Genomic DNA, 14,662 nt, shown 5'->3' on the forward strand with positions numbered 1-14,662 from the left:
GTAGATCCCTCCCCAGGGTCCAGCAGTAAGTGTGGTTCTCATGACACATCACAGAAACTTCTCTTTGCAATAGAGATCAGAGACAATTATAACTGGTCAAAATGCGGAGTCCTGGGGCCCAGTCCCAAGTGATAAAGGATCAACATAACTCCTGCACCTAAAGGATCCTTCTGGAAGAAGGGGCAGAAAGACGGTCTGGGCCAGAGGATCGGAAAGTCTGCAATGAGGTTCTGTCTCCTAGAGCTGTCAGGGAAGCTACTGTCATGAAGCCTCACCAACCTGACTACCTACACCCGAGCTGAACAAGGCTCACACCTCTAATCGCAGGTTTAACAGGTTCAAGGTCTTCCCGTGTTCCATAGGAGCCTGTCTCAAACTCCAAACACTGGGCTGGAAAGAGCCCAGTGGAAACAAACACCTGTTGTTCTTATATAACACCTGGGTTTGGCTCCCCAAAACACCCATGTTAGCTCACAATCTAAAACTCCAGTTCCAGGGAATCCAAGGTTCTCTTTGGCCTCCCAGGGCACTAGGCACACATGTGGTATGCAGAAACACATGCAGGCAAAACCCTCATACATGTTTAAAAAAAATCTAACAAGAATACTGTGGGAGCACATAACTGACTCAGTTTCCCAGTTTGAATCTGAAGTCTATTCTGAGTCAACAGAGTTCAAGCTTGTTTGCTCCAAGGCTGTGAGAAAGTCCTGATTAGCCCACAGAGTCTCCTTGAAGGGCTGTGAGAAAGTCCTGATTAGCCCACAAGAAGGAACACACTGCCTAGCTAGACGCAGGCTGCTGATGCCAGCCAGAGGTACATTGAGATAGAAAATGAAACTGCCTGCTCCTTGATGCAAGGCAGGATAGATAGAGGTTGAATGCCTGTGCTGTGCATTGTTCTGTCCTTCAAAACTATATAAGCTGGCTGTGAAATAAACTCGGGGCTGTCCGGCATTGACCGGCAGACCTCTTGACTCTTTTCTGTCTTCTTCATTGTCTCTTCAATCCGCACGCCTCTACCCAGCTGACCGTCAGCAGGCCCAACAGGATACTTCCTTATTTAAAAAAAAACACACACACACACACTAAAAAAAATCAAACAAATAGGATTATGGCTTAGCGCCAGCCATAACTGCACGTGCCTGTTAACCCAGCCACTATGAAGCCTAAAGGGGGAAGGTGGCAAATTTGAACCTAGATCTGGTAGCTTGGGGGAAATCCTCTCTCAAACCAAAACCCAAAGCCCTGAAAGTTATAGCCTAAGTTTCCTAGTTACTTGTTTAAAGCTGTTCCCCAGTTCTTCCAGAGACACCCGAAAATCAAAATCCTGGGCCCCATCCGCAGTTCTATGGGCAAAGAGACAACCTCTTGTTTCCCCCTAAATCATTCCTCAGACAACCCCTTTTCTGTGGACCTCCTCTGTTGCCTCTGGGCAGAATGCCCGCCCCCATTCAGCAGCCTTTGTGCTACCCAAGCCCGCAGCCACAACACGACCTAAATGCCACTCCACCCTGGAGGGGGGCCAGCTTTATGTCACTTGGCCCCCTCCTCTTTTCTTTCCACCCAGTCCTCAATTCAAGCAGCCCTGTCAATGGCCCTTTTGAGCCACTGAGGGCTGGGAGCTAGGCTGTTTCCCAGTCCCTGGACCTCGTGAGGCAAAGACCCTGCTGTGGAGCAAGCAAACAAAGCTTTGGAGGAGAGGTGTTAGCTGTGCCTGACAGAGAGCCTCTGGTGTGGCACAGTGCACCAGGGCCAAGGTCCTAAAGGACACATTCAGATGAAAGGAAACCTGGGTGAGGACGGGGCCACTTCCTTGTAACTAGTTGAACGGCTCCTTCAGAGCAATTTCTAGTCAGAATCTGCATGTGCACTGGGTGGGCCTCTGTGTCCCTATAAACCTCTCGTGGGACCAGAAGTCTGCAGGGCCAGTACCACTCTCAACCACAGCCTTGAGAAAATGCGAGAAACAAAACCTGAGCATTCCACTGCGCCCGCCTTCCCACAGCAAACAGCTCTCTTTGTGTCCCTGGAGTCCTGACATGAGTTCTTCTTTCTCTCTTCAGTCCCCATAGCTAGACTGGACGACCTTGGAGGTCTCATGTAAATCTGGGACGTTAAGAACTCTCTCATTCCCATGACACTGCCCCAGGTAGGCAACATGACTCAGAGGCCATCTCAACTCTTACCGACCGCCAGTCACCTCCTTCCCACCTTCCCCTGGCTGGCTCTCTGCACTGTCTGCTGCCTTCTCTCCTGTCCCAGGCTAATGAGAATGTGAGTCCATTTATGATTATTAAGTAAAATAGAAGACAACAAAGCAGTTGCTTAAAAAAAAAAACCAAAACTCTTTTCAAGGGCTAGAGAGACAGCTCAGCATTTAAGAGCACTTGGCTACTCTTCTAGACAACCTGGGTTTGATACCCAGAACCTTCATGGCAGCTCAGACGGTCTGTAACTCCAGTTATCCAATGCCCCTTTCTGGCCCCCGTGGGTGTGAGGCACACAAGTTATTCAGAAACATACATGTAGGCAAAACACCCATACACATAAAATAAAAATAAATTTAAAAAATTAATTCCATAGGCCAGGCATGGTGGCACATACCTTTAATCCCACCATTTGGCAGACAGAGACAGGTGGATCTCTTATGAGTTCAAAGCCAGCCTAGTCTACATAGCTCAAGCCAGCCAGAGCTATACAGTGAGACCTTGTTTCAAAAGAAAAGTCTGGGGGCTGATGTGTAAGCTCAGAAAAATGCATACCTGGATTCTGCCCCAGAACTACATTAAGCACACATGCCACCACACCTTTGTGTGGCTTTGTGCATGTCACACAAGCTCTCTACCAACAACTAGGTCATATTCTCAGCCCTCCTAACAAGGCTTCTTTGAAGGAAGATAATTTGGTTACAAGCTGTAAGAGGATGTCCTGAGCTGGGGATGTAGCTCAGTGTGTGTCAGACCCTGCGTCAGATCCCCAACACATATACCCCCAAGCCCCTCGATAATAACTGATACCTTTTAAAGATGAACTGGAAAATAAAATGTCTAGGGTGATTCTAGCAGAAGCCTACTAGGTCCACACATGAAGGGCAGGTGTTTTGTCATAGGGGGATTAGGAGGAGGCATTTGGGGGATGTTCTGCTGGGGGTCTTGGGGATGAATGAAGGAGTGTTGGGTATGGCATGGTTGAATTAGACAGAATCCCAGGTGCTGGTCAGAGAGACACAGGCTCAGGAAGCGTGGGAGTCTGGCAAACTCGGGAGTCCTGTCTGGGCCTCTCCTGGGATGTATTGCTCAGGATCCTAGCCCTGGCTTCATCTTCATGAAAGGAGTTAATAAAGTGGGAAGAAACTTGGCTCTCCCCAAGAACTCCGGGCAGTTTAGCAAACGCCATTGTCCGTGCTCCCTGCCCAGTGCCCCAGATTTGTGGCTGTTTTGTTTCCAGCCTGAATCAGTTCCTTTTCTTGGCAGTCTCTTCCCAGCTCCGACTCGGCCCAGAGCCATCCCCTCTCACTGTGAGCGTGTGAGTGGACCGGAAGCATGGTGGGTAGTGCTGGGAACCATCCTTCCTGGACAAACAAGACAGAGTGGAGATGGGTGCCGGAGCCTCTGTAATGGGAGTCAGGAAGCAGAGAGCAGGGAGCAGAGAGCTGAGGAAATCAGGTGGTGAGAAGGCAGAAGAGAACCAATCATCTCCCTTCCGTCTTCTCTACCCTTCCTGCTACTTCCTTCTTGCTTTTTGAGACAGGAAATCATGTATTTTAGGCTGTTCTTGGACTTGTAAGGAAGGCTGACTTTGAACCCCTGATCCTCCTGATTCTACCTCCGAAATGCTGGGACTATAGGTATATATACCTCCATGTTTTATTTTACACAGTAGCAGGCAGTTTTGTGCCTGATAGACAAGCACTCTACCAACTCAGCCACATCCATAGCCCTGTGTGTGTGTGTGTGTGTGTGTGTGTGTGTGTGTGTGTGTAGAGCGCGCGCGCTCCCCAGAGCCCCAGACAGGGTTTCATATAGCCTATGTTGACATTCAGCTTCCTATAGTTTAGGATGACCTTGAACTCCTAATCCTCCTGCCCTCACCTACCAAAAGCTGGGTCTACAGGCTTCTGCCATGATGCCAGGTTCTAAAAGTCAAAATTGGCTGGTACAGGATCCCAGCACTTGGTCAGCAAAAGCATGAGGATTATTGTAAATTCAAAGGCAGCCTAGGCTACATAGTGAGTTCTAGGTCAGCCCAATCTACCTAGTAAGCTCCAGGCCACAGAGGGTGCATAGAAAGACCCTGTGTCATGAAACAAAACAAGAAAAACCAGTGGTAGGAATGTAGCTCAGTTGGTAGAGTGCTTGCCTAGCATGCACAAAGTCCTGAGTTCTACCTCAGTACTACAGGAGCTGTGAGTGGTGGTCTAATCCCAGCACTTGAGAGATGGAGGGAGAAGAATAAGGAGTTCCAGATCATCTTCAGCTCTATCAGATTCTGGGTAAAATGTAAAAAACAAAGCCCTCCTCCATTTTTTTTTCTCCTGGGGAGTAAATCCAGGGCCTCTCACATGCTAGACAAGCACTCTCTCACTTAGCAGCATGCCCTGCGTTTCTGTCTGTCTCCCAAACTCCATCCAGCCTCAGAGGATGCAAACAAACAGTGTCAAAGATGTCTTTTCTTCCAATAAGGTGAAAACTTCTGAGGGTGGTAATATGGCAGCCATGTTACCTGGTGTCATCGGCATAACCTAGTAAGGAGGGCAATGTTGTCAGCTGAGGAAAACAGACGGAGAGCAGTCAGGTGCCCACTGTCATACAGCTGGAAGGTGCGGAAGGCCCCGTGCACACCATCAGCACTGCTCTGTTCCCCAGTTGTGGAAGGAGTGACTGAGCTCCCGGAGAGGTGGTTGTATATGTTCTGGAATTAATTCCAGACCAGTGTTACTGAGTAGGGAAAGAGGGAGAAAAAGCAGGGCGGGGACCCCCTCCTCCTCCTAACGCAAACAGGGGAAGGAATGAAAAAGGAGATGTCTCTGTTGGAAAGGTTAGGGCCTAGAAGTGAAGCAGTGGATTAACCGCATTTATAACATGCTTATAAACAGACATACACAGGGGCTAAAGAGACGGCTCAGTGGCTAAGAGTTCCTATTGTTCTTTCAGAGGACCTGAGTTTAGTTCTTAGCACCCACATTAGGCAGCACACAACTGCCTAGAACTCCAGCTCCAAGGAATTCAACACCCTCTGGCCTCCTCAAGCATGTACACACACACACACACACACACACACACACACACACACACACACAGAGAGAGAGAGAGAGAGAGAGAGAGAGAGAGAGAGAGAATAATAACAAAAATATTTTTGAAAGAAATGCTCAGGGGCGGCTGAGATGGTTAAGTGGGTAAATGTGCTTGCCACCAAGCCTGATTTGAAGGGAAGGAGAGAATCAACTCTGGCAAGTTGTTCTCTGCTCTCCACACACTTGGTGTGACATGCATGCATGTACCCACACATAGGCCCCCCCACACATACAAATAAATAACAAATAAATGTAATAAAAAGACATGTACAAAACAGAAAAGAAAACATAGCACATAGTTGGACTTGGTAGTACACACTTAATAGTCTCAGCACTTTGCGGTAGAGGCAGGGAGATCAAGAGCTGAAGGTCATCCTTGGCCATAATCAAGTTCAAGTTCAAGGCCAGTCTGGTCTACATGAAAGCCTGTTTCAAAAAATTCAACACACAGTGGTGGTGTAGGCCTTTAATCCCAGCACATGGAAAGCAGAGGCAGGTGGATCTCTGAGTTCCAGACCTGCCCGGTCTACAGAGTGAATTACAGGACAGTCCTGTCTCAATAAAACCAAGTAAATAAAATAAAATAAAATAGACAGAAGTTTGGGCAGTGGTAGAGTACAGTTTTAATCCCAATATTTGGAAGGCAGAGGCAAGAGGATCTCTATGAGGTTGAGGCCAGCTTATTAGTGGGTTTGGAGACAGCCAGGGATATATGAAGAGACCCCTACCCAAGGGGAAAAAAAAGACATATTCATAAAAATATTTTTACCCACCTAGTAAAGGAAGCTGAGGATGAAATCCTTGGCCTAATTTTTTGTTTGTTTGTTTTTTGTTTTTCGAGACATGGTTTCTCTACGTAGTTTTGGTGCCTGTCCTGGATCTCACTCTGTAGACCAGGCTGGCCTCAAATTCACAGAGATCTGCCTGGCTCTGCCTCCCAAGTCCTGGGATTAAAGTTGTGCGCCATCACCACCTGGCCCCTGGACTAATTTTTATAGATTTTTTTTTTTTAGCATCAGGAACGCATGCTCTCTCAAGAAAGATCATGGCTTTTAGAGCACAGAGTTAGCCCCTTCATCTGATATACGGTAAAGGGTTTAGGGCTGGTGGACCAGCCTGTTCCAAGCAAGCTGGATATAGCATCAGGACACCAACCACTATGTGAAATTTTAAAAGCAACTTGCCTTTTGGTCTTCCAGAACTTGATTCTGAGAGGAGCCCATCTTCCAGGTCCTCTGCGTTACCTTGACTACTTACTGCTTATCTTTGATCGCTAAGAACTCAGGAACTTCTCTATCTCCTGTCTCTGCTACCACTGCTCCCCTGGCCCTCCCATCTCTACTGAGATCTGTTATGCCCCATCCTACCAGAGTAATAAACAGATCTTTCCCTCTCCTGCAGCTTTCCTTCCCCAAACAGACTAGGGTGGTTCCTTTGAAACTCAAAAGACACAGAAAGTTAGAATCCCATCAACACTTCATGTACATGAAGTTGCTCAGGGTTTTATTTGTGGTTCCTGCCTCTTGTGTGCAGGAAGCTATCAGCTGTTTGGCTTTCATCTGACCCTCCTATCTCTCCCTAAGATCTCTTATGCCCATCCTACCATCCCTCCCCAGCATACTCTTCCTCCTCACCTGGATGTTCCTCTTGATGATGTCCCTGATCAGCTGAACCTTGCCTGTGCTGGGGTCCACTCCAGCCAGCGGCACCATGACCTCCCCAATGACATCATCCCTAGAGAAGCGATCAAAGCTGAGCACAAGGAAATGTAGCACCAGGTCCTGTAGCTGGCTGTATGGGATGCCGTAAAAGGTGAAGGTCTCATCAAATACAGGGTCCAGGGTCTTGCGAAGCACACGGGTCTTCACTCTGTGCCGCTTGTCAGGAAGGATGGTCATCTTGATGTAGGGATCCGAGCCCTGGGTCTGGTCATCCATCACTGGCAGCCCGTGGGCCTCCTGGATTGTCACCACCAGAGCTTTTTTGGGAAAATTATAGTCCACCGAGAAGGTAAGGGATCCTAGCATCACATCTTCCTCTGGTGATGATGGGGAGGTGGCTTTGCTCTCACCAGGGGTCAGGCTTGTCATGGGGCTCCTCAGTTCTTCCCCATAGTCTCTTTTGATGGGTAACTGGTCTATACAAGATGCAGCAGCATTAGGCCCCCTGGGGTCCTTGTCTTGGCTCAGCAGGCCAGACTCTACGGCATTTACTAATAGGTTCCCTCGTCCACTCTCCCTCCGAGGACCATCTTTGTCTCTCCGAACTTTGATGATTTTCTTCTTGTCGCTGAGGGTCTCTGGGTAGATGCTAATGCCTTTCAGCATGTGGATGAACTTATATGGCGGGGTCTTGTGCTTCTTCTCCGCCTGCTGGTGGCAGCATGTCCACACAAAGACAGTCACAGAAACACACACCACCAGTACAGAGGCCCCGATGAGGCCGGCCGCCACGGGTGACACATCTGAAGGCAGAGAGCAGAGTTGGGTCAAAACAGGGCTTCCACTTCTGTCAAGTGAGTGCCCCTTGTGGGGCCAAACTAATCCTCCATCCAGCCTCCACAGTGGGAGACCATCTGGGCTATGGTGCTTTTTCTGCTCACTGCCCAGGAGGTGACCAGTACCCTTGCCTTCTTGCTAAAACCAGGGAACACATTTGCATAGCTGCTGTTGTTTGAGACAGGGTTTCACTGTGTAGTCCTGGCTGTCCTGCAACTTGCTATATAGACCAGGCTGGCCTCAATCTCACCGAGATCCGCCTGCCTCAGCCTCCAAATGCTGGGATTAAAGGTGTGGCTCATTTAGCTCCTTTACATAACTATGTAGTGTCTCATCTGATTTTTAAAAAGTTTAATATTATTGTAAATGTATGGGTGTTATGTCTGCATGTATGTGTGCATAGCACATCAGAGCTTGATGTCCATGGAGGACAGAAGAAGGTGTCTGATAACTGGGAACTGGAGTTACAGATGGTTGTAAGCCACTGTGTGGATACTGGGAATTGAACCCGGGTCCTCTAGAAGAGCAGCCATTGCCTTAACCACTGAGCCATCTTGACAGTCCTAGACTTTTCTTTTTTAAAACCCTTATAGCACTTGCAGATTTCATTGTTCAGTTTAATTTGTGCTTCCCAGAAAGCTGTGCCCTGAGTGTTTGAAGGTTGCCTTTTGTGTAGGAATCTGTTTACCTCAACCATCATGCAGGGCAGGAGCTGTGTGTTTGTTTTTAGGAGGATGTTCCAGGACACCCAATACAGACAACCAACGGTGGGGCTGACTTGCTAACTGATTGAGGGCTGTGCGTGGAGTTTAGTTGGTCTTGGGAGGGTGACTGGGAGTGGTCAGAGTAGGTAGGAAGCTAAAAAAGTACTGAGCCACATACCTGCAAACACTTGGAGGTCTGAGGCAAGGAGGCTGTTACAAGTTGAGAGCTAGCCTGCCTCTAATGTCTCGTCTAGCAAGCTTCAGGTCAGCTAGCTTACCCTAAAGTCTACCTTAAAAGGAGAGTGCTAGTGGACTAGCTCAGGAGGTGGAGGAGCTCGCCCTCAGAGGCCCAAAGGCTGGAATTCATGCCCAGAAACCACGTGGCGGAAGACAATTCCTCCTGCAAGCCCTCTGACCTGCGAGCACTTAGCATGTGTGTGCCCTGCCCACTGGAACGGATAAATGAATGTCAAAAGTAGAAAAGAGAAGGAAAGCAAAGAGCTCTGGGTCTGCAGACCGATACTGCTAAACTTGTTACGCAGTTGCTGGTCCTCGGTCCGTCATATGCTGAAGTCACGGCTATTTTCTTAGATTTTAAATAGGCAGAAAATGTCACATGAATTTTCTTTCCTTTTCATCTTTCTTTCCTTTTTCTCACTGTGTAGCCCTGGCTGTCCCAGATGTCACTTTGTAGTCAAGGCTGCTCTTGAACTCACTGAAACTGGCTGCCACTGACTCCTGAGTCCAGGGATTAAAGAAGTTTGATACCACACCCAGCTCAAATAGAATTATCTTCTAAGACCTTCTTTGAGTATCTGATTGATCATCAGTGGATTTCAGCGCCATGTGGCCAGTCAGAGCAGTCAGCAAATTAGTCAAAAATAAAACCTTTATCAAAACAAGAACTGAGACCTGGTCCACTTTGTTCAGGTCAATAACCTTCTACAGTCTAGAAAAAGTGGGTACAAAGGCAATACGATTTTGGACATCACAGATAAATACAAAACCTCCCAGAGACTTAAAAGTCTACCTACAGTCAATACCCTTACATGGTAAGTTTGGGCAAAAAACGACTTGGCAAGTTAGGTGACCACGACTCGGCCAACATTAGGTTAATGCTGGTTCACACTGTAAACACAGAGTCTGCCTCTCACAGGAAGTGGTGTAACTAGATCTGCACTGGTCATCACAGAGAACATCCAGCACAGACTGAAACAATACATGGTTTTGTCCCAAGTTACATGTGTTAATGTGTCTTTATTAGACCCCTGTAAGGCATTATGATACAGACACTTTAGTATGAACCAAAGAACTCACTGAATAATAGAATAAGACCAGGGATGGCCCTGGTTTATATTCAAGGCTCCTGTAATCCCCGCACTCGGGAGGCAGAGGCAGGTGGATCTCTGTGAGTTCGAGGCTAGCCTGGTCTACAAAGTGAGTTCCAGGACAGCATCCAAAGCTACAGAGAAACCCTGTCTCGAAACAAAACAAAACAAAACAAAAACAAACAAACAAAAAAAATAGAATCCAAAGCTTCCCGCCCCCCCTGCTTTGGCAGGGTAACATTACATAGCTCTGGCTGTCCTGGAACTCACTATGAAGACCAGACTGGCCTTGAACTCAAAGAGATTCCCTTACCCCCGCCACCAAATGTTGGGATTAGAGGTGTGGGACACTCCACCCAGCTAAAAATAAAAAAGAAATGTAAAAAGCAAGCCTGAGTTCCATAGTCAGATCCTATTACAAACTCCAACAAAGTCATAAGTAAATAAATAAACAAATAAACAAAAAGGAATTTCCCAATAGAAATTCGACCATATGTCCTTGAACTTTTTTTTTTCTTTTTAAAGATTTATTTTTATTTTATGTGCATTGGTATTTTGATGCATGTGAGTGTGTGAGATCCCTTGTGAACTGCCGTGTGCATGCTGGGAATTGAGCGAGTGTAGAAGAGCAGCCAGTGCTCCTAACTAAAGAGCCATCTCTTCATTCCCTTTCTTCCTATGCTTCTCTCTCTCTCTCTCTCTCTCTCTCTCTCTCTCTCCCTCCCCCTTTCTTTTTTAAACTGGGTCTCACCTTGTTGCTCCAACTGGCCTAGAAGTTGCTGTGTGGCTCAAGCTGGTCTTGAATTCAGAAGGATCTGCCTGCCTCTGCCTCTCCAGTATGTCATTTTGCCTGGTCTCTGAAATTCTTTCTAACTCAACATTTCATGGCTCAGTGAAAGTTGGGAGCCAATAAGAAATGAAGAGTTTTCACTTTAAAATCATATAGGTAAGGAGAAAGGCCATTGTTACACACAATAAATCATGATGACGTTGTCCATGTCTGCACTGCATCCACACTAGCTTTTAGCCTGGGATCACTCAGGAAGGTAAGTGCTCTCAAGGAGAAGCTTCAAAGAATGGAGGCAAGAGCCCCATACTGTCATTCTCTAAACCGAGTTTCAAATGTGTGTAAACAGCTGACTACATTGTCAATCAGAATGGCTCCAATATGAAGACATGGTTCTACACTTGCCAGTAAGGCACTTTCTTGCAGATCATGTGCTACTGTTTAGTGAAGTTGAACACTGATTGTCTGTGAGAAGAGGACAGTGGGGAAGTACCAAGATAAATATGAAGGCAAGCTTCCTGTCCTAGGCCCCCAAGTGCTGGGATTATAGGAGTGGGCCAAGACATGTTCATAGATAGGTATTTTGTGTACAGCATGTACATGGAGGGCGGAGAACAACCTTTGGGAGTCTGTCCTGTCTTTCCACCACATGTGGGTCTTGTAGATGGACCTCAGCTCATTAGGCTCATTAAGAGCTTTCCACCTGCTGAGCTATCTTGCTGGCCCAAGACAGGTGTTTTTGAGAGTAATTTGAAAAGGAAATCTAAAAGCCAAGGCTTGGAAACATCTGAACAGGTCTTTGGCTCTATGCCATGATGTCACTGAAGAAACCTACTGCTACTTACAATGATCAGTTTTATTAAGAAATGAAGGTAGGTGGAAGAGAGAAAGGATAGGTAGTGTTATCGTTCGGGAGGACTGAGGAGGCAAGAAAGGCAGGTAACCTGTCTGTGGCTTATTCAGCTGCTCGGTCCTCATGTCTCACCTCTGCCCGACATTCACTTTAATTTCAATATACTTCTTTCTGTTCCAACACCTAAGACAGTGAACTAGAAATAGCAGATGTTGAAATTCAAGGCCCTCCTCCTTGCTCCAATGGAAAGCTTTGTGGGAAAAGGTAGTTGGAACTAAGGACTGAAGTAGCTGTAGGGCCAGTGGTGGAGCTCAGTTGATAGAATGCTTGCCTGCACTGCTGCTTGCCTGCACTGCTGCACTTTGCCGGTGGTATCTCCATTTCTAGCAGTCCTATGGGAAGATGGCTATCTCCAGATGCTCATGGGGCAGCTAGCTTGGCATATGCAGTAGAAAAATAACAAAGGAGTGCTGGGTGTGGTGGTGAACCCAGTGCTCAGGAGGCAGAGGCAGGAGGAGCTCTGTGAGTTTGAAGCCAGCCTGGTCTACAGAGTTTGTTCTAGGTCAGGCATAATTACATAGAGAGAAACTGTCTCAAAAACAAAACAAAACAAAAACAGAAAGAAAGAAACAAACGTCCAGGTATGATGGTGCAAGCCTTTAATCTCAACACTCAGGAGGAGAGGCAGATGGCTCTCTGTGAGGGTGAGGCCAGCCTGTTCTGTTAAGCCCATTCAGCTGGAGTAACATGCTGAGGACTTACCTCAAAAACAAAACAAATAAACAAACAAAAACCAACAGTATAACAAGACCGTCTCTCAAAGAAGGTGAAATGTAACAACTGACGCCTGAGGTAGTCTCACCCACCCCCAATCCACAGAGTGAATGAATGATTCAACAAATATAGTTGTTGTAAATTATAGTGATGCAGATTGGTACTTTCTGTATTTCGAAGTCACGGATAATTCAGTGTTGGTCTGGTATGTCCTCTGTCAAGTGCCAGGGTTTAAAGTACTTTGTGAGAAAGGAAAAGGTCAGACTGCCAGTTCTCTTTGGAGGAGGCAGAAATAAGGCAAGGGTCTAGTGATCTGAGACACACACGGGATAATCCGAAGTCCTTCAGCCTCTGCCCAGATCAGAATCAAAACATTTTTAGATGATTCTTTAAGAATATTTTTAATTTAATTTGGTCTTTATTTAATTTGTGTATGTGAGTGTGTAGCCTGATTACATGCATGTGCACAATGTGTGGGTCTGTTGCCTGTGAAACAAAGAAGGGGCACTGGATTTCTTGGGACTGGAATTATAATGGTTGTGACCTTCATGTGGGTGCTGGGAATTGAACTTCAGTCCTTTGCAAGAGCTAAAAGTGCTATTCACTGCTGAGCTAACTCATTAGCCCCCTGAGCATTTTTGTTTTGTTGTTTGATATATATATATCAATATATATATATTGAGACAGAGTGTCCTGTAGCCCAGGCTCAAACTGGCCTTTGAATTCTGGATCCTGTAACCTTCACCTTCCCAGTGCTAGGATTACTGTGTGAGCTACCATGTCTGGATTACTGTTTAATTTTGTTTTATTCTTTAACAAGGTTTATTTCTCTAGCCCAGGCTGCCTGGAACTCACTATATATGCCAGACTTACTTTGAATTCATAACAATTTTACTCCTGCCTTCCCAGTGCTGGGGAAAAAAGTGCCTTGACCCACCATTCCTGGCTACTTTGTTTCTAGAGACCAGTCTCATTATGTTGCCTATGTTGTCTGGCTTTGAACTCAGGAAGTAGTGCTAAACTGGCCTTGAATGCAAGAAGTGGAGCAACACTGGCTTTGAACTGGGCCCCCTAGGCTGTGTTTGCTTTTCTGTGCTGGGGGTCAAGTCACTAATCTTTGCACGGGTCAGGTGTGCATTCTTCTGGTGAATGCACAGAATAACACCTACACTAGAAGAGATGCTACACTAAAGAAAATTCAGTATATAAAAGGTTGATTACACCCCACCCCAATTTCCACTACTGTCTCCTCTAAAGGAAAGCATAAGGCTGGGCTCTGTTTCCTCTACTTTCAAGGGGTCTGGAATTGCACTTAGAGAAAGGACTGCTGGAAAGGGGGTGTGAGAAGAAAAAGATTGCAAAGAAAGTCCTGGGTTCTCATGCGATCACAAAACAGGTTTCAGTTTGGGAAACTCAGGATTCCAAAGGATAGATCAGGGGCAGAGCAGAAGTACAGTGAGAGCCAGCCTGGGGGTCAATGGGGAACAAGCACTGAGGGGTGAAGATCCATTGTCTGCCTGCTTTCTCGGACCTGATGCCTTACTATGTTGAGAGAATACATAACATTGGGTTCTGCTCTAATCTTTATATCTCTTACTTGGGAGTGAGAAAAGCCATTTTTTAAAAAGCTGGCTTGTGTTTCCACTCTACATTCTGAACTGTCTGAGGGATATACTCTCTTAAGGAATATGAAAATTCTAGGCTAGCAGCAACTGTCACTTGATGGCCCCAATCACAGGGCAATTTTCTCTTACTTATCTATGTGGCTAGGAAGCACAGCATGAGAAGTTCACTCTCCTCAATCATTATGGAAGAGTTCCCCAAGGGGAAACGAGTTGGCCAAGGCTCTCCTGTCTTCTTTCCTCCCTCTTTCCCACTGCACTTTCTGCCCTAGGGAGTGTTAGACTGCTCTTGGAGCCCAGAGGGCTAGGTCGTGGACCAGCCGCTCCGGGATGACGTAATGCTTTCTGTGGTACACAAAGCGGCCTCCCCCAGGCTGGGCCTCTCTCGCCCCTCCCCCCAGCCAGGAATGCCGCCCCCGCCAGCACCAGCACTAGCACGGGTGAGTCCCCCTTTTTGAAAAGCCAGACCAGGGAAACAGGGAACAAAGGCCCCGGAACGAGCGCCTAGGCACTGCCAGGAGGCTCAGAAATAGACATCACGTCATCTCTCCACCCGGCGGCGCCAAGCGCCATTTGGTAACACCGGGAAGGACCTGGCCATTACGGTGCAGAAGGAAGCTTGCAGGCTAGCAGCATTTTACCCCAGCCCTAGCAACCCTCTGACCGGCTTAAGGAGTGGCTTCCTTTCTGCTCCCCACCCCCGCACCCCTCTTTCCCTGGAGGCCTCCGCCTCCCTTGGCTGCCAGCCACACAGCCCAAAGTCTCCACGCTGCCATCTTGATGCCCCATCCCCCTTGCCTGCA

The 14,662-nt window shown here is 47.1% G+C and overlaps 2 protein-coding genes across 4 annotated transcripts in view; one reads left to right on the forward strand and one right to left on the reverse strand.

The window, feature by feature from the left end:
• The window catches only part of Syt11 (synaptotagmin 11), a 28,746-nt gene that overhangs the window by 13,380 nt on the left and 704 nt on the right, over nt 1–14,662 (reverse strand). For all 3 annotated transcript variants that reach the window (XM_036189423.1, XM_036189421.1, XM_036189422.1), the window contains exon 2: nt 6,928–7,757. In XM_036189423.1, coding sequence (XP_036045316.1) covers nt 6,928–7,757 — 830 coding nt within the window. The remainder of the gene's footprint in view (nt 1–6,927; nt 7,758–14,662) is intronic.
• The window catches only part of Gon4l (gon-4 like), a 64,160-nt gene continuing 63,754 nt past the window's right edge, over nt 14,257–14,662 (forward strand). Inside the window, exon 1 of the mRNA XM_036189415.1 lies at nt 14,257–14,299. The gene's annotated coding sequence lies outside the window, so the exon portion shown is untranslated. The remainder of the gene's footprint in view (nt 14,300–14,662) is intronic.

The sequence above is a fragment of the Onychomys torridus genome, chromosome 6 (assembly GCF_903995425.1).
Source record: "Onychomys torridus chromosome 6, mOncTor1.1, whole genome shotgun sequence".
NCBI classification, from domain to species: Eukaryota; Metazoa; Chordata; class Mammalia; order Rodentia; family Cricetidae; genus Onychomys; species Onychomys torridus.